We start from the raw sequence: 26,744 nt of genomic DNA, 5'->3' as shown, positions 1-26,744 counted from the left end.
AACTATAAGACTATTATTATCTAGATGTGCTGGGAATAAAATTATATAGAAATTTATTTTAACATAATACTTTGGAAAACCTCATGCCAAAATAAACAAGATCGTTAAAATTAAGTGAGCCATACTGACATTTCATTACACAGAATTTGATATATTGGTAAATGGATCTTACTTTAAAAGTTTTCCCAAGCAAGGTAACTTAAGTTCATCAAGGCACATGGATGCTGGGAAAATGAGATGAAGTAGGTGTGCTATCCCCTACTCCTCCTGCTAAGTACAACTAAACATTTTGGACATTATATAAAACTAACACAAGAAGACTCCAAATGGCAGAAAGAAGGTGGCAGACTGGCTAGGGCTCCTAGAACCCATGGAATCCACCAATGTGGGTTTTCTTTTTGTCTCATATGTATCAGCTTGCAGAAAGTATAAGCCCTTGGGGTTGGGGCTGTGGCTCAGTGGTGGAGTGCCTGCCTCGCACCCATGAGGCACTGAGTTCGATCCTCAGCACCACATAAAAAAATAAATAAATAAAGATTAAAAAAAGAAAGAAAGTATAAGCCCTATGGAACTAGGAGCCATCAACTTTTATCTTTTTCCCCCATTGCATCTCTAAGGCCCTTTGGACATTCAATTGATGTCTATTATATGAAGAGGATAATTTGTAATTAAAATAAATAATAAAATATTCTTTTGTTTTATATTACCTCAGCAGATTTAATAAATCAGACTTCCCTAAAAGAGTAGTCATAATCAAAATTAAATGTTTAAAAAAATTTAAAGAAACAAAAGAATCTCTAGTAAAATGAGTCTTATGAGATATTAAAACATGAAGTGAGGGCTGGGGTTATGGATCAGCGGTAGAGTGCTCGCCTAGCACGTGCAAGGCCCTGGGTTTGATCCTCAGCACCACATAAAAATAAATAAAATAAAGGTATTGTGTCCAACTACAATTGAAAAATAAATATTTAAAAAAAACATGAAGTGAAGTATATTGCTGGTATTAGAATCATTACTTAGAACAATGGATGAGAACAGAAAGCCTTGTCACACTATAAGACAATAAGATTAAAGGAATAACTGTGAAAACTCAAAACTGCTCTGACTGGACTCGCTTTAAATTTGTAAGCAAGACTAGGATTTTTTTTTTTCTCATCAGTGGCACAGAACTCTAAGGTTGACTTCATAATTACCACAGAAATCTTCAACTCTATTGTATCTCTCAGACCTAACAGGACATTTAAAATTTGTTGACCAGTTCCTGAGGTCAAAATCTTCAACTCAATAAACTGCCTAAAAAGTTACAATTTCGTGCTATAAAAATGTTTATTTCCCAGGCTGGGGACCTAAGTCTATATTCAAGTGGTGAGATGACTAAGTTAAGGGAGTACAAAGTGCTCATCAGAGAGCCTAAAAAATCAAATCCAGGAAAGCTCCATTTGATTTTGGAAACCAGGCAAGAAGGCTGGGAGCTGGGTAAATGAAGAAAAGTACAAGGAATATAATGTAAAAGACTACATTATGGAATGGATAAACAAAATATCAGCACAATGGATCACTATTTAGCAAAGGAAAGGAACAAAGTATTGATATAAGTAAGCTACAATACAGATGAATGTCCCTCACCCCCAATCATTACACAAAGTGAAAAAAATCAGGTGCTTATATGAATTGTCAAATCCCTGAGGGCAGAAAATAGAACAGCATGGATGGGTATATATATGTTTCAGTGGTAAAGCATGGGCCTCACATACAGGAGGCCCTGGGTTTAATTCCCAGCACTATGAAGGAAAAAGAGAGAAGGAGAGAGGGAGGGAGGGGGAGATACAAGGCTGATTAGTGGTTGTCTAGGGCTGGGTATAGGAAAGGGGATAGATTGTAAACAGGTTCAAGGGAATGTTTTGGGTGATGAAAATGTTGAAAGACTAGATTACAGTGATGGTTGTATAACTCTAATAAACTGCTAAAAATTACTGAAATGATTTTAAAATCATTTGAGTAAGTCAAAACTTTAAACTGGATGAATTGATGGTATATAAATTATATCACAATAAAATTTCTAAGAGATAGAAAGAAAAAGCTACATGCCAGCAGATTTTTGTTCTGTTAAATTTTGTTACTATTTTAAGGTCAAAATGTTATGGCTGACTTTATCTCTTTTAACAAAAATGTTTTTTAAAACCAGTAAGTGACCCATTCTCAAATTTAATGAAAGTCTATCTATGGAAGGCATTCATACCACAGATCACTTATCTTCTTACAATGGCCTGAAATTACTGACTCTTGGCTCATTTAAACTAACATCATTGGCAGAAGACAGCTGTAAAGCTCATCAGCATCATGTCATTGAGCCGTAAGGCATCCAGCTCGTGATATTTTGCATCAGTCAAGTCTTAGTGTCATCTAAGCATTAGCAGAGTTAAAGGAACATGAAGTCTCAACTTGAAATGAATTCAGCTGTTTCCACTCTCCCCCAACTACACAAACATCATTTAAGTCAGCAGTTCTCAAGGTGTAATATGTGATGGAAGAGAAGGACAGTGTACCAGTGGAGGGGCATATAGAACTGCCAGGCAGGTCTTTTCAGCCCACACAATAAGTGATATAAGCTTGACTATATTCTTCTCAGTCAGGGTGATGGGTTATAGAAGCAGGTCATATCTGTCAGATGTACTGCAGCAAAAAAAGGTTGAGAACCACTGATTTGAATATAGCTTGATATTTATTCAAAGAACAAAGACACTTCATTGTTCACTTATTAATTATATTTAGGACATTCAAGAATAATCAAACAGAATCATGAATTTTCATTATATCTAAAGAGAAATGATAAATACTTTAGCTGTCATTTGTATTTTAATAAGATATAACAATAGAGCATGTAGGAAACAATTAAAGACCAAATGAACACTGCTATCAAATCAAACTGCAGCTCAATCAAACTGATGATCCTGACTCTATTCACCTCACTACAAACACATTTAGAGCGTAAATTTAAATGTAGATTTTTATAGTTGTGAATATTACCTCACAGGATTTTTTTCTCTAGTTTTAAAAATGCACTTTCAGTATGCCATATAAAAGGCAATACTCTGTAAAGTTTATGACCTGCAATAAATGAAGATAAAGTGTAAAGCTCAAAAGAAGAAAATACTAAATTAGCTCTGTCAGCTGAACACAACTTTATGGCCTGGGCAGGATATTTTTCACATGGTTGTTAAATGAATACCTGGATGCCACAGGTTCTCCAGAGGAAGGCTGCACTTAACCTGGGGCTTCAGCTGAATATATGGACTGCAGTGTATTCTCTTCAGAGTCCCAATTAAATTTTGGAAAAAATCTGCTCTGAAGATGCACTGTAAACAGAGAGTACTATACCTATAAATGGATACATTGTCTCATGTCCTGGTAAGGTGTCTTTATTGTTAAAGAAAGTACTACTTATTGATTAACCAAAAATTAAAAGCTGAAGAATCTCTCAAAAGCATTGGAAATCTACTGCAGTCATTTCAACAACTCTATAAACATTCCAGACACATGCCAGGCTGCATTCACAGGGCTCCAACTCCTCTCTAAAATTCTGGGATAGATTCTCACCACTTCAGTATTCATAACACAATACAATACTGAGGATAAAAGGACAACATTCTATTCCTATGAATAACTGGCATGAAATGGCTGCAGTTATTAACTATATTACTAACAAAAAGGAGCTTGAAAATAAAATGTCACGAAGGGAAACCACTGCAGGAACACATCTCAAATAACCTTGGTTCCCACTAAGGGAACACCACCAGTAAGTTTAATAATAACGGGAGCAAGACAAGAAAAATCTCTGCTTTTCAAATATACTTTCACTTAGGAATAATTAGAAACCCCAAATCTTAAAAGCAACAGTCTCACAAATAAAAAGCAGAAAAAGTATGATAATGAAATTCTGACATGTGAACCCTATTAACTGGTGTTTTACTTTTTAATCTGGAAGTATATCTTCCCCCACTACCCAAGCCTTTTCCTGGCAATAAATTAGATGTTTATGAAAATGCATGAACCGCTCCTGCCATTAGACCAACACCACGTGGTTCACTGAGGCACTATATGCTATTAATGGTGTACAGGGTAAAAAGGAAAGATTTTAGGATTCTAACTTGCCAACAAGAGCAGGGGGGAGGGCTGGGGTTGTGGCTCAGTGGTACAGCACTTGCTTAGCATGTGTGAGGCACTGGGTTTGATTCTTAGCACCAAATAAAAATAAAGATCCACCACCAACAAGAATAGGGGGAAACAAAACCAAAACCAAACAAAACCCTCACATTGTAGCATTTTTCAGGGACAATGCCACTTAGAAAGCCTAATTTCCCTAACTCGGATTTCATTTTGTCCCTTCAATCACATTCTCTTAAATTGGGCATTTTTTGGATGATACAATAAGAAGAAAAATAGAACTGGGAGATATTTCAATAGAATAATTTATATAGTTTAGTCCAAAGCCCTTACCCTGATGAACAGAACTGTGATCTGTGGTTCTTTACTGTATCTGCCTTCAAGAAGTTTTTGAGAACAAGCACCTATGATATGATATGATAATGAGATTTTGACATGTGAACCCTATTATATGGTGTTTTACTTTTTAATCTGGAAGTTAGATCTGGGAGTTAGATCCCTGAGGATAAAGCACTAAGGATGAAGCACTGAGAATAAGATAAACTAGGCTATACCATTAACAGGCTTGCCCTTTATCCTCTTCCCATCCACTTTGGGCCTTTAATATTGTATAGACAAGGCCATCCTAGGTAAACCAGGGAATATGATCACCATATGTATAGTGCAGTTACCGTTATTTAAAAAAAAAAAAAGAACATACACATATAAGATACTTTGATAGCATATTGTGCTCTGTATGCCATTAGTTAACTATGGAATATTTTAATGTGTATACATAATTTACTTAGAATACTAAAACATGGAGTTAACATCCATGTTTATGACTAGTAGTGCAGAGAGGAGAGTCATCAAAACATTTTCAGTCTACATGTGCTAATATGCCATTCTGTTTCACTTGGTTTGGATGGTGCTCACTATTTTATGCCTTGTATTTTCTCTTTTTGCTATATTTTATGCTCTGATGAATGTTTTATTTCCATGATGACTACATAAAAGAATGCAAGGAATAGGGTGGAAGTGTCACACACATGCCAGGAAGAATGTCATGCTAGATGTTAAATGCAAGTTTTGCAACAGCTCTTTTAAAAATGTATCAAGCAAACACACGTAACAAAAGCAAAATTAATAAATTGTACATCAAAATGAAAAACTTGTGAATCAAAGAATACAATAAATGAGTAAAAAGTCAACTACAGAATGGAAGGAAACATTTGCAAATAATATATCTGATAAGGAGTTAATATCCAGAATATATAAAAAATTCCTACAACTTAACAACAAAAAACAACTAACCCAAATTGAAAATGAGAAAGTGACTTGTGTAGACATTTCCCTAAAGAAGATATACAGATGTCCAACAGGCATATGAAAAGATGCTCAATAGGAGGAGTTACAGTAGTCAAATTCACAGAAGCAGAAAGTAGAATGGTGGTTGCCAGCTGCTGGGAAGAGAAAAATGAGGAGTTGTTTAATGAGCATATAGTTTCAGTTATGCAAGATGAAACAGAAATGGAAATCTGTTGTACAACTGTTATGGTTTAGATGTGGTGTCCCCGAGAAGCTCACATGTGAGATAACGCAACAAGGTTTGGAGGAGAAATGACTGGATTACAGCCCTAGCCTAATCAGTGAGTTGATCCCTGACAGGATTAACTAAAGTGGCAGGGTGTGGCTGAAGGAGGTGGGAATTGGTGTACATATTTGTACCTGGAAAGTGGAGTCAGTCTCTCTGCTTCTTGATCACCATGATGTGAGCTGCTTTCCTCTGCCACACCCTCTGCCATGATGTTCAGTCTCATCTTGAGCCCCAAGAAATGGAGCCAGCCTTCTCTGGACTAAGGCCTCTGAAACTGTGAGCCCTAAAATAAACTTTTCCTCCTTAGAGTTGTTCTGGTCAGATCCTTTAGTCACAGCAGCAAAAAAGCTGACTAAAACAACAATATGAATATATTACTGAACTCTAATTCAAAAATGATTAAGAAAGTAAATTTTATGTTATATATATTCTGCCACATCTTTTTTTTTTTTTTTTTTTTTAAGGAAAGAAAAGAACTTCAATGGAAAAAGAGGATAAAAATTGGCAATTTGGGTTTGGTGCTGTTAAATTTAACAAGTTTCACCTAAGTCTGTTTCTGTAGCAGGATGATAAATTTGTCCCCAAACTGCCTCCACATGTAGTGAACTGCAACCTTACTTGATATGTAAACAAATTACAAACTAATCTCAGAGTATTACAGCTGAGTGTCAGACAATCACAGCAGTTGAGCTTCAGCCAGGAATAGGCTGCCAACTAACCAAACTATGTCATATAAAGCAAATAAAAAGCTTCATCACACCATGCCCATATAAGGCAAATACTGACTGTAGCCAATTAGGTTGTTCCTGTATGTCACTTCATTTTCTCCAGCTATAAATATAATCTGCACAGGCAATGGGGCTCAGCATTCTGAACTAACTGCAGTCCAGAATGCAGTTCAGTTCTAGAACCTTTTTCTTGCTCACATAAACTTGAAATTTAACACAGCTATTGTTTTTCTTTTTTAAGAGGGCAAAATACTATGACATGGTGAAGGGCCTTCTGAAATCACTGCAGTTTGAGTATTCTGACTTTGGGAAAAAATGTGCATGAGCCACATAAGGACTTCAGGGAAACCAAAATCAAAACCCAAACTAAAAAACTGAAGACTGGTGGCCAAAGTATGACACTAGAAATACATAAGGATGCATGGTAATGACCCCGACAGTGCTGCTAGCCCAGTTATTACCTCCATTTCAAGGCACACATTCCTCACTCCCTTGTATAATAAGGTAACCAAGACTCCTAACTCATAGGCAATCATTCATTTACGAAAGTTAACACCTAAAATGGCAGAGCTCAAATAAATCTAAATATGGCTCCCAACTCATATGCCAATGAATGTATGATATAATTTTGTATAAAACTTTCACCACGTTAAGCCTCCCAAAAGCTATTTTCTAGAAATTTCTTTATTTAAACCTATGTTCTTTGAAATCCAAATTATTTTTCACATATCATATACATATGTATTAGTTTTTTTTTTTTTAATCTCTATAGCTTTGCTCATATCCTTCTGTGGGCCTGAAGAACTCTTTCCAAATCTCTAATTCTCTTCATTGAAATTCTACCTTTTGTTCAGATACCAGTTCAAGTGCCAGACCCCACACAGTGTTCCCTCAGTCACTGGAGGCTGAACTGGAGTGGCCCCTACCCATACTTTCTTATATTATAGGTATTATATGTCTTTCATATGGCCTATATTTGGCCATAATCTCCCAGAAAACAGGGCGATGTGTTAGAATCCTATACTTCTAGGGTTAGAATGTCCCTTATATGTTATTCATCAGAAGTTTTCATTCAGTGCTTGAATCCCCTATGCAATATCCCAATGAAGCAGTTATATCTCTCTAATGCTAGATATAAAGTCTCAAGGCAGGCAATTCCATTCATCTTTGGGAACATAATAATGCCTGAGAATATTTTATGCATGGCAAGTGTTTAATATGTGTTTTTCTGAAGAAATAATTTATATATTAAATGCATAGATGATGCAAAAAAGAAAGAACACCTAGGTATGCTACTTCAATCAGTCTTTCAGAACCAGTTTCTCATCTGTAGAACATAAAGATAATTATATTTTCCCACATGCTAGGCAAGTGCTCTACCATTGAGCCACATCTCCAAGTCCCAATAAATGAAATTTTTCCCCCTGTACTGGTGATTGAGCCCAGTGACACTCTACCACTTAACTACATACCCTGCCTTTTCTACTTTTTGTTTGTTTTGACACAGGATCTTGTTAAGTTGCCATGGCTGACCTCAACCTGTGATCTTCCTGTGTAGCTGGGATTGCAGGAATGCACCACCACACCTGGCTAATCATAATTATTATTATCATCAATTTAATATCTTTTCCCAATAATTAATTTTCATAATCACTGCTTAACTCAACTTGGCTTCCTCCAGGTTTGAGTAGAAGTTTTTCTGTGGCTAAACAATTCAACCCCCAAATAGTTTCTGGAAACTTCTGGGGATCCCAGGGAAGAAAACATAAACATGACTGCACTAAATTACTTAAAACAGCTTAACATGACATTTCTAAAGAAAAATAACCCATAAGTTTCAAGAGAAAAATGGTGACTGTCTTTGAATAAGCAATGTGAAAAACTGTGAGGGGGATAACTCCTGAACAAAGAGGAATATAGAACTTTCAGAATGGATAGGGGCCTGATACTGATGCAAGAAGGGAAAATAAAAGGCTAAAAGAGGTTTTCTTTTTTTCCCTCCCTCCCCCTCCCCTCTCTTTTCATCTATTTCCATCTCTTTTTCTTTTAAATGAAGGTGTATATTATTAGTGAGGGAGAAAAATAGAAGATAAGTTGTTCTGTTGTTGTGGAAAATACTCTCCCAATTAATTTTGGGGTGAAACCTAGTGGGACAGAAAGGAAATAAGAAAACATATGGAACCCGGGATGAACAAATGAGGATCAAGTAAACAGAATTAGAAATAGTTGTTGAACTAAATCAAGAAAACCTAAATAAGCAAGAGGGGAAAGGTCATGAGTTCATGGAAAGCAATCTTCTGTACTTGAATTCTGGGCATAAAAGTAATCAAGGTAAGCAAAGGGAAGGCTGAAGCTGGGAGAATGGGTATCTCATTCTAGCACCACTTTCTTGAACAGCCCTACCAGAAGTCCTGCTGGGTTGTACACAAAGTATTAAGGTTTTAGCAGCATACTACTCCTGCCAGCTTCCTTTAACTTTTAACTCTGCTATCAGTCTTTTTTATGTCACAAGGCTTTCCTCTCAAGCACGGATGTGAGATTCACTACTTGTTTGCATCTCCTGATGTATATAAGAAACCACTCTGTTTATTGTGCAGTTTGGCAGTGTGCGCCAGAATGGGCAGGGCCTGTCTGTTACAGCTGTGTGACCTGTGAAAGCCGTGCTCTATCAGAAACCTGTTTTCTATCTTACCCCCTGCCTTTCAATATTTTCTCTTTGAAGACAGGACTTATACTCTGTACTTTTAACAAAGGTCTCTGGTCAACTTTTCTCACCTAAGATAACCTCATTCTTGGCTCACTTCCTCCTAAACAATATTTCTTTCTCCTTTACTTCTAAATTTACATTATTCAAAACTTTCCAGTGAATAATTCCTTTGCAACAATAACAAATATAAGATTAGATACAAAGCCACTTTTTAAAAAAGAATTAATTAGATTACAATATATAGTCTTTGGGAAATTCTCTGTATGTAGAAGCAATGAAGGGCAGTTGGAACACTAGAACCTCAGTTACAGAAGTTCTACCTTTAACATCAGTTGAACAACCGGGTATAGTGGCATACACCTATAATCCCAGCCACTTGGAAGGCTGAGGCAGAAGGATCTCAAGTTCAAGGCCAGCCTTGAAACTTGGTGAGAACCCGTCTCAAGATAAAAAAAATAAATAAATAAAAATAAAGAAAGAAGAAGAAAAAAGAAAAATCCAGCTGAACTGAATTTTCAAGACCTGTGACATGAGCAAGTCAAAATCTCCATAGGGCCAATGTCCTCACCTGTCAAGTGGAGAGAGTAAATATATCTAATGTGAAAGATAATATCTATCTCACTGTCTTGTGATGAGGATGACATGAAATAATGTGTTGGAACATATTATAAATGGTATAACACAAAACATTTTCGGCAGAGGTGTGACTGATGGCCATCCTTTGACTGACATTCTGGACCCCTACTCAAGTTGAGCTTCTGTCTTTGTCTTTTGCCTAATATAAATTGATTCTCTTGTCTCTGAACTTCCATTGTCATGCCTTTTCAGGACTCATATCTCGAACACCCAACTGTTGGGTATATGGATTCTGCAAGCACAACTTTACTCTTATCTTGAGGGCAGTTCTCTGTCTAATCTGTGAACAATCTCCCTCCACTTGGGTCCCACATATTACCTCCAATTAAGATCAATGAAACTGGTGACATTCACTCCTTCCACCTATAATTTTCTTCATGCTCATTAGTAATAAGAAATGAAAATTACATCTCCCTCATAGAAAGGTGGGAAGGTACACTCATGTGAACATTGCCCTATATTTCTTTCCCTTTCAAATTAAGCTTGAAAAGAATGACCTAAACTTAAAATTCTACTTCCTGACTTCCAATTCCATTTGTGACTTTTCCCTTTAATTTTTAGTGGAGTTGTACATGCAGTACCAAAAAAGCAATATAATGGAGAAAGATTTATAACGAAAAGTAACAATCTCTCCTTCCTTCTCACCCACTTCTCAGAGCATCCACTCTATTTCTTTTTTGGAACATCTGCTAGTTTTCTCCCTAACATGAATTAGTATCTTTATGTTGCTGTTTATTGAGCATCAATTTAAAGCATTATTTACTAGGAAAGAGGAGGATTCATGCCCTCCTACTCATTTCAATTTTAGATACTTATCTTAGTTCTTCTACTTTTCTTTATACATCAATTTGAGGTATAATTTACATAAGAGAAAATGGAATTATTTGAAGCATCCAGTTAGCTGAGTACTGACAAATGGCATACCCATGTAACCATCATCACTGTCAAGACATAGAACATTTTTAGTCCCATAAAATCTCCCAATGAGCCTCCCCTTTAAAAAAATTTAGTTGTAGATGGACACAATACCTTTTTTTTATTTATTTTTTAGGTGGTGCTGAGGATTGAACTCAGTGCCTCACACATGCTAGGTAAGCACTCTACCGCCAAACCACAACCCCAGCCTCCATATGCCCTTTTGTAGTCAAGTCTACCCTTGCCCCAGCCCCAGAAACTACCATTCAGTTTTCGGTGACTACAGATTAGTTTTGTTTATTCTAGACTTTTTTTTTTTTGGTGGGGTGGATTAAACCCAGAGTGTTTAACAACTGAGCCACACCCCCACCTCTTTTTTCTATTTTATTTATAGAAACAGGGTCTTGCTGAGTTGCTTTTAGGGTCTAGGTTGTTAAGGCTAAATTTGAACTCAGGGTCCTCCTGCCTTAGCCTCTTGAGCCACTGGGATTATAGGTATGTGCCACCACACCTGGACTATTCTAGAATTTTTTTTTTTTTGGAGGGGTACTGGGGATTGAACCCAGGGGTGTTTAACCACTGAGCCACATCGCCCCTTTTTTTCTGTCTTACTAAATACACCTCCGACTTCTAGCACTTTATTAGTTATATAAAAATTGCAATGTGTAGGGCTGGGGATGTGGCTCAGCGGTAGAGCACTCGCCTTGCACGTGCAAGACCCTGGGTTCAATCCTCAGCACTACATAAAAATAAATAAATAAAATAAAGATATTATGTCCAACCTCAACAAAAAAATAAATACATAAAAAATTTTTACAATGTATAGCCTTAAGCAACTTAGTGAAATCCTGTCTCATAATAAAAAATAAAAGAAGGGCTAGGGATGTGGCTCAGTGGTTAAGCATCCCTGAATTCAATCCCTCATAACCCCCCAAATACAATGTGTATACAAATATATGTGAGTGTATATATACGTGTGTGTGTGTGTGTGTATATATGTACTTTATCTTTCCTAAAGCACTCCTCATATATAATCTCATTTTAATGTTATCACCAAATTTTCTCCTTTTGCTGTCATCAGTAAAGGAAGAAAAGTAAAGTCTAGCAAGATTAAGTGATTTGTCCTTAGTCACAAAATCAAGGTTAGAGGTGAAAGATAGCTAGGTTTTAAGATGAGCTAGAAGTACTTGATAGAAATAAGGTTGGGAATGTAGCTTACTCAATAGAGTGCTCACCTATCATGGTAACACCAAAAAAACAAAACAAAACAAACAAACAAAAAAAGCTGTCACTTACTAAGAACCTGTGTCTGTATCATAATCTACCAGGCTGACTTCAATCTGAGGTCAAATTTATTTCATCAAAAAGCTACTAAACAGAAGTTAAGTTCCCAGAAAGAAGTAAGGAAATGCCCAAATAATCCTGTTCTTGTATTCACTCCTTGCTCCAGTTAAATTATTATACTAAGAGGAATGTGAAGATGCCCAGGCAAAGCCAGGTGAACCCCCGTACCAACTGGGTAGCCATGTAGAAGGCTTGGATGATGATCTGGGGGTGAAAACCCTCTTCTATGTATGATTTCACTTGCTTCAGAAACTCTGAAGCCAGCAAGGTCACTGAAGTGGTACCATCAACAACCTCAGCATCTTGGGACTTGGCAATGTCCACTAAAGGCTTTGCTGCAGAAAGGACAACATCAAGCAGTTTCAGAATAGTGGCCCCATCATTAGAAACTGTTGCTTTGCCTCAGCTGTCTACAATAAGTTTGTCCATGCTATGAGGACCCAGGGTGATTCTTACAACCTTGGCCATCATCTGGCAGCCACTGTTATTGCTTACAAGCTAAGGGATACCTTGGGAGCTATCAGTTCCCTCTTTCAACAGGATAATTGGTGTGGGCATCATTTTGGAAGCTTGATCAATGGCCCGCTAGTCCTGTTCTTCCTGTTAGGACTACCCAGTAAACCCACCCCTACCCATTTTTTAATATTTTATTATAGACAGGGTTTCATTGAGTTGCTAAGTGCCTTGCTAAGCTGCTGAGACTGGCTTTTTATGAACTCATGATCCTCCTGCCTTAGCCTCCTGAGCCACTGGGATTTAATAGGTGCATGCCACCATGCCCAGCTATAATTTTATACAAATGTAGTAATACATTATATACTCTTACATACCTGGCTTCTTTCACTCAATATAGTTTCTGAGATTAATCCATGTAGTTGAGTGCATCAGTCATCAATTTGTTTTTATCAATAAGTAGTATTCCAGTACATGGATGTAGCACAATTTGTTTAGCCATAGTTATGTGGTGATGAACATTTGGGTTGTTTCTGGATTTGGGCTATTATGAATAAAGACACAATAAAAAATCCTGTACAAGTTTTTCTGTGTACATGTTTTTCCTTCTTTTGGATAAATACATAGGCATGAAATGACTAGGTCACAACATGGTGTGTATTTAACTTTTTAAGAAAGTCTCTTCCCTCTAGGTGTCATCCAGAAATAGAATGGCTACCAGTAAGTTCTATGTATGTGATAGAAATTTCTATGTCATGTTTTAGGCTAAGCAGTAGGGGTGCTTTGCTCTCTGGGTTATAGAGGGGAGGAAGCTATGAATGCCAGAATGGGGAAGAGATTTATTTTGAGTAGGCAGCACATATAACAAAGCAGTGAAATTCTCCCCAGACTTTTTTCAGTCTCTTTAGAGGCATCCTCTGGTTTTTTCCTGATGGTAAAACGCCTGTAACACTTTTTGCCCAGGAGTGGAGGTAGAGGAGAGACTATGGAGAGCTTGTTAATACCATTATTTGGTATTTGGTAGACAAGCATTCAATTAATCCCCTCTGGTTCCCTTTTATCACCCTTACTTCTACATTATAGAGTCTGGAGCCTTCTAAGACATTTCCTGCCTATAGATTCTGGGGTGTTCCTTCTCTGATTATCCTTCTTCTGGAATTTGTTTAACTCACATTTGTGGATATTCCTTCTCTTGTCCTCTTCACTTTTCCTAGTTTTTTTTTTTTTTAAACTGGGGTCTTGGCAGAGAAGAAAAAACAATAATCTTTTGGTCTGCAGCACTCATCCAGAAATTGGTGGTCTAACTCAGTGTAGCAATCTAATACCAGATCATACCAGTAAACCTGTTCTAGCCAAGCTCATCAATGACCATTGATGCTTACTCTAATGCTCACTTTCATGTCTTTCCTTAATCTCTCTGTAACACTTATGACTTCCCTCCTTCCTGAAATACTTAAAAAAAAAATCTTTATTTTACTTATTTCTTTTTATGTGGTGCTGAGGATCGAACCCAGGGCCTTGCACATGCTAAGCGAGTGCTCTACCACTGAGCCACAATCCCAGCCTCTGAAATACTTTTTGATCTCCACAATACTACTCCCTCCTGGGTTTCTCCTGCTGTGTGGCTTCTTTCAGTTTCAATTCCACACTTCTGTTCTCTGCTCTTCATCTTCTCTTACTTTACATTTTTTCCCTCAGTTCTGTGACTCAATATACTCTTTGAAACCTTGTACTTGCCATGTTCAGACAGCCCCTCACCTAAGAAGCCTTTTGTTACCCTGCAAGTCTGAGAAAGGCACTCCGTATGCCCCCACAGGATATAACAGACTGGTCTAGAACTTCTCCCATGGTCCCAGATTGCCTGATTAGGGATGTTTCTTTCTCTAGTTATCAGCTCCCTGAGGCCCAGGACTGTGTTTTTATTCGCAATTCCTCTGACATACAGTTGATACTTAACACACAGTTAGCACTCAATAAATATTTGCAGAATTGAATTGAAATCATGGATATCAAAAGGTGCTTTGTATTTTATACATGTTATTATTGATGGTAAAAATTAGGTTTTGTACTGTGAAGAAAAAATATGCCAGGTAAAGATAAGCCTCAAGCCAATCAGAGAAAAGTCTAACATTCTTAATTAGTGTAATATAAATTAGTGATGCACATTTTAATGTGAAAATCAAATCCACTTCATTCCTTGGTACCTCTTTAACATCAAACCAATACAGATTTCTCCCATATAAAAGTCTTACTTCTATATTCATAGCACCATTCTTTACAATAACCAAGATGGTTTGTATGTCCACTGACAGATAAATGGATAATCAAAATGCTATATATACATATAATGAAATATTAATCAGCTTTAAAGGAATGAAATTCTGATACATATTACAACATGGAAGAACCTTAAGGATATTACACTAAGTAAAATAATCCAGTCACAAAAAGACAAATAGACAATAGAGGCTCTTGAGTAGTCAAATTCCTAGAAATAGAAAGTAGGATAGTGGCTGCTAAGGGCTAGGGAGAGGAAGAATGGGGAGCTGCTGCTTAGTGGGTTCAAAAGTTCAGTTTTGTGAGATGGAAAGAGATCAGGAGATGGTTTAAAATATGATTATGATGGTAAATGGTGTACATTTTCCACCATTAAAGATAAAAAATTAAAAAGAAGATAAAGAGTTTCACACAAAAATGCTATATTTTATCATAATATTTGTCAAACAAATAAAATTCTGACCTATGTTGAAAATGAAAATAAATAAATTAAATTGTGGAGGGAGTAAGGAGAGGTACATTAAATACCAAAATACTGTACAGTATTAAAAACAAACACAGAATAACAGTAATAATAGTGGACATCTATTGAAATTTATTAGATGCCAGGAAAATGCTTTAACATGAATTCATTCCTTCAAAATGACTATGCCAGAAATGCGAGCTTTGAAAGATTAAGTCACTTAACAGTGGCCTCACAGATAAAAAGTGGCCAAAGAGGGACTCAAACCCAGGCACTCCAGTCTAAGCCCATGCTCTGGCCTACTATCTGCCTGGGCACCTTGGGATAAGAAGAAGATATCAAAATGTTCCCTCTGCTTTCGTTGATGAGACAAAAGAAGATAAAGTTAGTGATCTAATAAGTACCTTCTATGTGTCAAGTACATATGGCATATCAGAGATTCATATCAGATGCAGATCTGAGGGAATCCACAGTGTATTGAGAAAGGTGAATATACATATATGTGTGTGTGTGTGTATAAAACAAGTCAAGGCTATATAAGCCGTGAGCTGGCCAGAAAGGCAAAATGTCTAATGAAGTGTCTCATGCAAACACACACAATTCCTAGCAACACAAAATGAGACTAAATATAAACTAAATCAAATAAAATCAGTCTATTAAAACATACTCTAAAATAATAATAATAAAAAGAAGAAAACCTCATACTCTGTCTCAGAATGTTTTGGGGGAAAGAAAGAAAAAAAAGGTCAACTTTGTGTTCTTTTCAAAGAGAAAAACTTAACAGATTCTGGTGACTGACATTCATATCATAATAAAGAGGATAAAGATATTTTGTTCAGATTACACTTTCAGAAACAATTTTACAGGTATACATGTTAAAATATTCCCACATTAAAGATTCTAAAAGTCACAAAATATTTTTTTCCAAAGGTAGATCACTACCAGGACACTGTAGTGATCCACTATTAACCCTCCAATTCAAGCAGTTTCTTTTATATCTTTCCATTGCCCTTTAGTCCTCTCTAGACATAACATTCCCCCTGACCACAGCATCTGAAGAAAACACTTGCTAATATGTTAATGCCAAGAGTTAGTGAGATGTACCTTGCTTCCAGAGGCTTAAAATAATTGCTATTTTCTATGTTTAATGCAAAATCACATTGGTGCCTTCTGTACTAACATATCATATAAGTTTTACTTTTTTACTACACTGGTAAGAACTATGGGAATATATACTATACCTTGTTCCAATATCAAGCCAGCTGCCATAGTCCTTAACCAGGAAAAAAAAATGCTGTAAAATAAAACAAAATGTGACTCCATTAAAAAAAAAATCTAAAAATAAAATTGTTTTAGAATCATGTATCATATTTCTTTTGATCTTTCAGAATCTGTCTAGAATCAATAAGAATACACCTTTTACTGAAACTTTTGCTTGGACTAAAATGATCAATAGTCTAAAGCCAGAAACAGAATTATCATCCAATCAAATAAACATAAAAGTGACATTTTTGAATAACTAGAAATAAAAAACCAACCAACTTATATAAGACAAACTAAATATCAAAAATATATATGAAAAGAAGCCATATCATCTATTTATCAACTCCATTTACTTAAACTGCTTACTGTGTATTAAAAATCACTGTGTTAGTTCCTAGAGATAACTTCCCCTCATGAGACACATAATCTAGTGAATGATTCAAATTATCAGGTGTACCAGCATGTGAGGGAGGGAGGAAGGAAGGGAGGGAGAGAGGGAGAGGGAAAGGAGGAGAGGGAAGGGAGCGGGGAGCGGGGAGTTAGTTAGTTAATTACTAGAAAATACAAGCAATTACAGAATCACAGAAGGAGGGGTATAAGGTAAGGCTTCTCACTGAAAGGTGAAATCTGAGTGAAAAGTAGGAGTCAAATGAAATAGAGGATGAAGGGAAGACAGATGGGAAGCATGTTTCCAGCAGAGGGAAAAGCCTACATAGGTATCAAACATTCAGATAGTTTTATAGGTTCAAAGTGAAAACCTGGTGTAAAGAGAAAACAAACATGGAGGGGTGAGAAGCAGAAGCAGATCACAAATGGCTTTGCAAGTTAAATTACACAATCTGACTCTTCATGTAGAACTAATCAGGGAATTTCAGCTCTCTTTTATTACCATGTCTTGCCCATTTCTTACTTGGTGAGCAAAACTGAAAGCTGTTTTGTTGTTGTTGTTGTTGTTGTTTTTTGAGATGCTGGGTATTGGCCCCAGAGCTTCATGTATACTAGGCAAGTACTCTACCCCTGAGCTACACTCCCAGCTCTGAAAGATGCTTTTTGTTCTAAAACTATGTATGATCAATTTCAGAAACATTGGACACATAGTTCCACAGAACACAAAATGCTCTCAACTAAATCTATTGACAAGGAAACCTGATTTGGAAGGTACTCAAATCTGTGTCTCTAGATACTTCTGACATGGGATGTTATATAGAAAAACATTGATCTTACTCCAAAAGGGTATGGCTTTTGTTCTCAAATTACTGGAAGGTCATTTCTAGGCCTTAGGATGTCAATTCTGACAGAAGTATTTTGCTTGGGGCATTGGTCACCAGATAGTCTAACAATAGGATTTATGATGGGAGTTTTGGGCCACATAGTACCAGTTTTACCCTGGAAAGACAGAAATTAAAGATCAGTCTTCTGGGTAGTATGTGATCAAGCTCCGATAAAAGACCTGGACATCAAAGCTAAGGTAAGCCTGTCTGGCAATGGTGACGTGTACTGTCATGCCTGAATGCTGAAAGAATAATGTTATCCTGATTCCACAGGAAAAAAAACAACAAAAGCTTTGCATCTGCTGTCTTCCTGGACTCTGCTCTATGCATCCTCTCCCTTGGATGATTTTAATCTATGATTTCACTGCTATCAACCATAACTGAATATAATCCTGATCAGGGATGCTTCTAGTGAATTATCAGACCTACAAGGGTTTTGGGGGAATCCTCAGACTTATAGCTATAAAATAGATTCCTCTTTGTGTTAATACACTATACAGAAGCTCCTCACTCAGAACTCATTTATTATAATTATTATCTTGATAACTCTTCCTAATGGAAAAGCTCTATTTCCTTTTCCCTTCCTACAATTCTTCCCTTTTTTCCTTTCTTCTTTTAATCTGAAAGAAGGGGGGGAAAAAGTCTACATTTTAAATTGGAGAATGATGTATTACCTAAATCAAACACTAATTTCTGTTAACTTCCTGTGGAAGGTTCATTTCGGAAACAAAGCAATATGGAAGAATAGCTATAAAATGACAGGCTTGAATAAATCAAGTAATGAGACTTTTGACACCTTAAGAAGAATGCTTTTACTACACACATAGTTTAGAAAAAATAATTTATCTGTGTCAGTTATGTCAGCACTTGGAACTCAGTATCTAAAGATTTCATGTGCAGAAATACATTCACATGTCTCTTGATTAAATTATCTCAGCACTTAAATTCTCAATTTTACCAAATATACAAAAATGCCTTACCAAAGCCATAATGTCTGATATCACCAGGACAATGAGAAAAAGGCTGGAAATTAAAAAAAAAAAAAAAGAGAGAGAGACACACAATTTATAGTTAATACAACAGGCACAGTCAGGTACATTAAGATCCAAATGAAAATAATTAAATAACCCTTTAGGAAAAGCAATGCCCTAAAAATGGGAGAGTGAAAGGTAGGGTTACTCATAGCGCCACCCTAGCTCTGCGTGACTGACCTCTGGACTCCCTTTTACAGGAGACACATCTACCACCAGTTAGATTTTTGTTACAGCCAAAAACATTCCCAACAGATCATCCATCCGGTACTTTTCATGCCCCACACTCCTTCTTTTGGGCCTCTACCCAAAATATACAAAGCTTTGTTGATGAATCCAGTTACTAAGAGAAACTGATATTTAGAAAAGTTAATTTCAAGTCATGAAAAATAAAATAATGCTAATAAAGCTTTTCTTTTCTTTTTTATTTTTATTTATTTATTTTTTTTGGTGATGCTGGGGATTCAACCCAGGGCCTTGTGTTTGTGCAGCAAGCACTCTGCCAACTGAGCTATATCCCCAGCCCCCTAACAGAGCTTTTCTACTTTACCTTTGTTCAATACATATTTTAAGGAATCAGAAGAATATAATTAGAATCATCTCAGTGGTTTGATGAACTCAGCCTTGGAATTATGGAACTAATAACCAGGTTATTATTAGTATAAGCTACACTCTTACATTAATCTCTATCCTTTCAAGAGCTATAAGAAAATGTTTAGCAACAAAAACCCCAGGAAAATGTGCAAATGAAGGAGTGATGGTATCACTGATATTTAAAAAGTGAATATGGCAGTAAAGGATAGATGGACTTAGGCTTGTGTGAAAAAGGAAACAAGAAAGGAAACTGCTAGGTTTAATGTGTGATATTCAATCTTAGAAGTCTGTGTGAAATCCTGGGAGAAATGTCAATGTCTTGTAAGAATTTAATGGGTAAAAGAGAGTATTTTTATAAAACCTTAGTTTGGCTACCTTTTGCGTCAGTTCTCTCTCTCCCTTGGTGTTCGGTTTTTCATTGCATCAATATCAAGATATAATTACTATACACACAGGCATGCATACACACAAATATATACACACACACACATCCTAACAAGCCTTTGACTTTTCATTCCACGTGTCCCAGTTTTCAATCAAGTCTTAATTAAAACCCTCTGTAAAAAGTTTATTCACGGAAATGGAGGGCAGTACTTGTCATTCATTTTTTTTTTATTGCATCTGAATAACACTTCCATGTGATATTGACAAAAGTGTAAATGCTTTCAATATGATATTCATATAGACATCCTGCAAAAGTATACTAACATTTCAAACTACAAACAAAATTTTTACTATTCTTACATATTAGAAAAACATTTTTTAAAAAAATTATGGCACAATAGTGTGCTAAACTAGTTTTAGGTTAAGCTCATCAAGAGCAACATTTATATTTATGTTAATGCTAGTTGTTTCTTTCTTTTCTTTTCTTTTCTTTTTTAAAGAGAGAGAGAGGTAGAGAGAGGTAGAGAGAGAGAATTTTTAATATTTATTTTTTAGTTATCGGCAGGCACAACATCTTTGTTTGTATGTGGTGCTGAGGATCGAACCCGGGCCGCACGAATGCCAGGCGAGCGCGTCACCGCTTGAGCCACATCCCCAGCCCTGTTTCTTTCAACATTTAGTATGCCATTGTGATTCAAGAATAACAAATTACTAAGAACCTTTATATTTATATCAAGTGTTTTTTGGAGAATGCCTATGCTGATAATGCAATTGTACTAGTTTAAAAAAAATAAACAGATGACTTGACAGCTTCTCTCCCAGAATCTTGATCAAGACTGATTGCTCTAGAAATGCATCAAAACTCAGAAAGAATACTTTCTACCCCATTTCTCAAATGTGTAAAAATCAAGACTAGAAACTCAATTACTGATATTTAGAAAAGTTAGTTTCAAGCCATGGAAAATGAAATGTTAAAAAATTTGTCTAATACATATTTAAGAAAAAAGCCAAAAGAAGTTAGAATGATATCCCTTGTTTTAGTAGGCACAGTTATATGTAAAAGAAACAAGTAATTAATTATAATATTTAACATTAATATTTCACCCTTTGCTAGGGAAGTTCCTCACTAGTTAAATAATATTCTAATAACATTTTATTGCTTAGAAAGCATATCTGTCTGCTAGAGGATCTAATCAATTAATTTCCTCTGGCAACAATTGAACTCTGATTAGAAGGGTGAAATATTTTTCATTTTTGTAAGTAACAATCTATGTAGCAGGGTCTTAATAGCAATACATGAAATATCTTCAAATGTTTACTCTCACTTATTAAAAATGGGAAAATCCAATACTTCTCAATCATTAACCTTACCTTTTTGATGATAACTGTGTAGTTAACTGAACTGCTTCAAAAGCACACATGACAAGAACAAAAGGAATTAGAATCTGTTTAAAAGAACAAATGATGCCACTGGTAACTGAAGCATTTGAAACACTCTTTTAAACAAATACTTTCTCAAATAACTTTCACATATACTAGTGTGGAGCAAACACTGAAGTAAAAACATGATTCCAAGGACACAGAACAGTGATAAAATTGATTTAAAAATCTACATTAATATACACAGCATAGAAGATAACAAACATCAATACATACTCCAAATAAAAACCTATTATAAAATTTGCCGTGTTTAACTCATTTTAATAATTAGTATCAATTTTCAAACCATTCCAAGCAGCTGTGAAAAGCATACAATGCCCAAATAAAATAGATTAAGCACCTGGTAACTTGATTTACAGATCTCTAAACTCATCTGGCTATTTGATACTGTAACACTATAAATATGATTCATGCTTTATCAGTGCCTTTTGTTTTTAAAAAGATACATATTTATTTCTGGTTATAAAATTCTTATTAATTGCAATACATTTGAAAATATATAGAGAAAGGTATAAGAAAATTTATACTACTTGAAAATTCATAATACAGAGCCAAGACTTTTAATGTTTTGAGGTAATACTTTTCAATGACCAATTAAAAAATATGTATATGTATATATATGTATGCATACACACACACACACACAAACACACACGCCACACCATGGTGAGCATGACTGTAATCCCAGTGGCTCAGGAGGCTGAGGCAAGAGGATCGCAAGTTCAAAGCCAGCCTTAGAAACTAAGCAAGGCTTTAAGCAATTTAATGAGACCCTGTCTCAAAAAAAATTTTTTTAAAAGATGAGGGAGCAGGAGATGTGACTCAGTTTGTGGCTCAGGGGTTAAGTGCTCCCCTGGGTTCAGTCTCTAGTTAAAAAAAAAAAAAAGACTACATAAGTTTATTTTCCAAGTGAAGGACATATGAATAAAACAAGGGGGGCCCTCACTGATGACGGATAAGTCAACAAAAGTCATCTTATGTATATGCTGTTAAAACTCACTGAATTATGCTGGAGATTACAGATCAGTATTCTAATGTGAACCAGTTTGCCAGCTTCCCTGTCTGTCTTTGTTTCTGTCTTATTTTTAATTAGGCTTATGGTCTTTTAATAGAGAAAAGAACAACCACGATTTAAAGAATGTGAATGAAAATTAAGAAAGCAATAACATGTTCTCAAATAATTCAATAGAGAATAGACATAAGAAAATCCAGAATATCTTTTCAACATTTCCTAAACTTAACTTTTGTATTAGTACATTAATGAAACTCCTTAAGAGAATATATACCTTTAACAATTGCTACTTATATGATCTGAAGAGAAGGTAATAATTTTAGGTAGGCATTAATTACTTTATTTAAGTAAATATGTACTAACTACATAAAATGTGCCAGAGACTATGGTAGAGGAAATTTGTTAGTGGGAACAAGAAAAGTAAAATGACCTTGGAGAAGAAAAGGATGAACATAAATTATACTCCACTGGAGAGTCTATACCCATGGAAATCTGAGAATATGTCATTTTTCTACTGCCAGAACTCAGGTTGTGTCTGCCACATCCATGAATGAAGCACTCAATGACATATTTGTTGAGGGAATGAGTCAATTCTAGGTACTTGGATTATGAGGAAAGATTGTAACATGCTGTCTGTCTCAAGGTGGGGACCAGAGGTTCAGGGGACTTTAGAATCCTGAACAGCACTGCAGTTTTGATCACAGCTTCTCCACAGGCTTTAATAACCTTTGATAGGCCTTTATGAAACTAGCATGGAATCCTCTTTTGGAATCAAATACTCTTTCAGAGTAGAGCAAGAAAATTAACTGTATTTAGAAGTAAAGGGAAGAATGTACTACCTCCAGTTTAGTATTGGTGTCAATGCCAAGTCTTAAAGGTATCTTCTTTCTATGGCTACTTAACTCTATTACAATGACTTTACAATTTTAATGTCAAATTTTATAATTTAATAATCTTAAATCACAATGAATTCATAATCTTAGTCAACCAACAGCTTAATACAAACAATGAAAAAGAAAACTAACCTTCCACATCATCAGGGATCCCATCATGAAAGGACTAAATACAGTCAGAAAGCAATAGACAGAGGCAAGATCAAAGCTAGGGAATCATAAAAAAAAAAAAGAGGAATTTAGAATTCATACTGTAACTTTTAAAATAATATTCTGCTTAAATGATGTTTAAATTAATTCTCTATAACCTACTCTTATTAAAGCACAAGCAGGGGCTGGAGTTGTGGCTCGGTGATAGAGTGCTTGTCTAGCCTGTGTGAGGCACTGGGTTCGATCCTCAGCACCACATAAAAATAAATGAAGGCATTGTGTCCCTATACAACTGAAAAAAAAAAAAAAAAAAAAAAACAAACCTACAAGCATACATTATACAGAGGAATATTGTAAAGCCACTGAAAATAAACAAGATAGGTCTGTGTGTGATGATACACACTAATCCCTAAAAGATATCATTGAGTATGAAAAACAAGGTACAGAACAAAAATCAGGGAAGTTCTAATTTGTATTATTCTTTTGGATATGCATGCACACACACACACGCAAACACATACTTTCATTTAAAATTACCTGTTAATAGAGGCTATATTTCCAGTTCCAAAAAATGCTGTCACTAAAAAGAAAACCTAAAAAAGAGGTAAGGAAATGCCAAAGCAAGTTGGAATTCATACCAATTTCATTTAGAAAAGACACGCCCATTCAACATGAGGGGAATTTACTTTTTGACTTGTACACTGATCATAATTGTTTTAACTGAATGTTTAATCATATTCCTCATATATATATTTTGAAAAAACCAGCTGAAGAAGCAACATACTGAGAACTGAGGCCTGGTAAGTCATTTTGGTCACTAGTCACTTTGGGAAGATTAGTTTCCTCTTCTTGAACATGAACAAGTTGGACCTTATCTGTAGTTAGCTGTTAATGACTTTTTCAAAAGAAAAATGCAGACCTAGTACATACAACACACACCTTCATATGCAAGACAATTTAGTTCTTAACCGCCTGCTATGTGCCCACAACATGTGAAACACCTGCTAGACTCTTTGAAAGGCTCAGAAAGAAACAAGCATGTTTCAGAATAATTCAATTAGAGAATGAGACTACAGAAAATTTTGAGCATCTTCTTGGCATTTCTTAAAGTTAGATGTATGTTAGTACAGTAATCAAAAGTAGGTATTAATCTTATAGGTGCCCAGAGTTTACTGCTAGTAACATTCTTAAAATAATGCCTCACCTATGAAAGAGCTCAATAAATGCTAGTTATCTTATTATTATATATGTAAAAATTGGTACAGAAACCCTAAATAAGAAATATGAATCACAAAAACTTTCAGTGAAATAGTGGCATATGAGTTGGTGAGTTGAGCTTTAAATAGATTCATGCATCCATTCATTTAACCAATTATCTAACCAACTAACATTTATTGTCTAGTGTATGTCAGAGACAAAGCAAGGCACTACGACTATATAAACAGACTGATATGGTAACTAAAATCAGTAAAGAAACAGTGGGAAAAAATGACACAGTCAAGAAATAGAAAGATGTGATAGAAACTTAAAAAGAGTTTATTGAAGGATAGAGTAAAAGATGAAATATGAAATACAGATTGGAGACATATTATTAAAAACCCTGAACTTTACTGTAGAAAGAATGAAAAGTAGCAAGTATTTATGTGAGTCACATAATCAAGAAATATCAGTGATTGTATAAAATTCTGATCAGAAAAACAAACAATTGGAGGCAAGAAATCCACCAAGGGAGTTATTTCAGTAGTCCATGTCAGAGATAAGGAAGTCTGAATCAGTGCAGTGACAGTGGACATAGAAAGACTGTGGGGAGGCAATGGGACTTTAGAAATAGGCAAGGAGCAGTTTGAAAAATTTGTGTGGTTGTGAACATGGTGATGGCATTAAATGAGAGGAGGCCTGTCACAGAATAATTCTGGAGAGGAGTAGAGCTGATAGGTTAGAATCTATATTTGGTGATGTCCAGGAGAATGTTGGACATGTGACACCTGACGTCAGGAGAGAAGTCAAAGCTAGATTAGCAGAGGTGAAGCTGTTAGCACAGAGGTGTCTGTCACCACTATAGGAGAGGACGGCAATAACCAGCCTCACAGAAAAAGGTTAATGGTGTATCTTGGAGAAAACATATGGTTCAAGGTCAGGGAAAGGAAGGGGTTTTAGAGAGGAATCATGATATAAAAAGTTAAAAGGAGAACTTGTATAGAGTCCTAATGGTCAAGGGAAAAGAAAAAAGAAAATCAATAGAATTAAATGTTACAGCATGGTCAAGTAAATAGATGAAACTGTGAAGTCAGGAAACCCCTGCATACCATTCAGAGTACAGTTTCAGCAGAGACATTTGACGAATATTGATAGAGCACTACTATGTGCCAGGCACTGTTCTAAGGCTTGTGGATATAGTGAATAGATTATAAGGAAATAATGGCAATTACTACGGATTTTTCTTTAAAGAAGTTTGGTAGTAAACAGGACAAAATACAATTGTAACTTAGGGGGATGTAGTATTCTGGGGGAAAAGTTTTTTTCGTTAGCATTGACTGAGTGGAAAGAATCTGTGAAGACAGAGAAAAGTGAAATTAAGAATGAAAACCAGGGGTAGAGAGGGGAAAATGAGAGTATTTATTTTTTTGGAAGAAAGTTCAAAGGAAATATTTGTTTATTTTATAGTAAGTTCAAAGGAAATACCTCTAATACTTACAAGCCATATATATGATAAGGGGTAGATATCCAAAATATATAAAGAACTTGCACAGCTCAAAATTAACAACAGCAACAACCCCCACAAATAATTCAATGGAAAAATGGGCAAAAGATCTGAAGATATTTCTTAAAACAGACAACACACACACACACAATGCCCAACAAATATATTAAAAAATATTCAACATCACTAATGATCAGGGAAATGAAAATCAAAACCATAATAAGATATCACCTCATACCTGTTAGAATGGCTACACTAAAAAAGAACTGTTGGCAAAGATGTAGAGAAAAGAAAATCCTTATAAACTGCTGGCAGAAACATAAACTGGTATAGCCATTATGGAAAACATTATGAAGATTCCTCAAAAAATTAAAATACACCTACCACATGACCCAGCGATTCCTCTTCTGGTATATATCTAAAGAAAATGAAAGTATCTTCAAGAGATATCTATACTCCCATGTTCATTACATGATTATTCATAATAGCTAAAACATGTAAAAAACCTAAATGTCTATTGGTGGATGAATGGAGAAAGAAAAAAATATATATATACATGCATGCAATGGAATATTACTTATCCTTAAAAAAGAAGGCAACCCTGCCATTTGTGACAACTTGCATGATCCTGGAGGACATGATGCTCAGAGAAGACATAGAAAGATAAATACTATAAGATTTTACTTAGATGTGTAAACTAAAATAGCTTTAGAAACAATAAGTAGAATCAAGGTCAGTAGGG

General features: G+C 35.6%; 1 protein-coding gene across 6 annotated transcripts in view; it reads right to left on the bottom strand.

The window, feature by feature from the left end:
- Window positions 1–26,744, bottom strand: part of Pign (phosphatidylinositol glycan anchor biosynthesis class N) — a 116,295-nt gene that overhangs the window by 4,162 nt on the left and 85,389 nt on the right. For 2 of the 6 annotated variants that reach the window (XM_015482330.2, XM_048806122.1), the window contains exons 25-29: window positions 23,839–23,894; window positions 23,284–23,359; window positions 21,178–21,251; window positions 18,778–18,820; window positions 16,505–16,557 (exon numbers count right to left, since the gene is read on the bottom strand). In XM_015482330.2, coding sequence (XP_015337816.1) covers window positions 16,505–16,557; window positions 18,778–18,820; window positions 21,178–21,251; window positions 23,284–23,359; window positions 23,839–23,894 — 302 coding nt within the window. Of the gene's footprint in view, window positions 1–12,238; window positions 12,406–12,900; window positions 13,068–16,504; window positions 16,558–18,777; window positions 18,821–21,177; window positions 21,252–23,283; window positions 23,360–23,838; window positions 23,895–26,744 lie in introns of all 6 variants that reach the window. The other 4 variants (XR_007348788.1, XR_007348789.1, XR_007348790.1 and 1 more) reach the window with 4 other exon arrangements.

Source organism: Marmota marmota, unplaced genomic scaffold, assembly GCF_001458135.2.
Source record: "Marmota marmota marmota unplaced genomic scaffold, marMar, whole genome shotgun sequence".
Lineage (NCBI taxonomy): Eukaryota > Metazoa > Chordata > Mammalia > Rodentia > Sciuridae > Marmota > Marmota marmota.
Note: the sequence above shows the minus strand (reverse complement) of the source record. Positions and strands in the feature narration are given on the sequence as shown.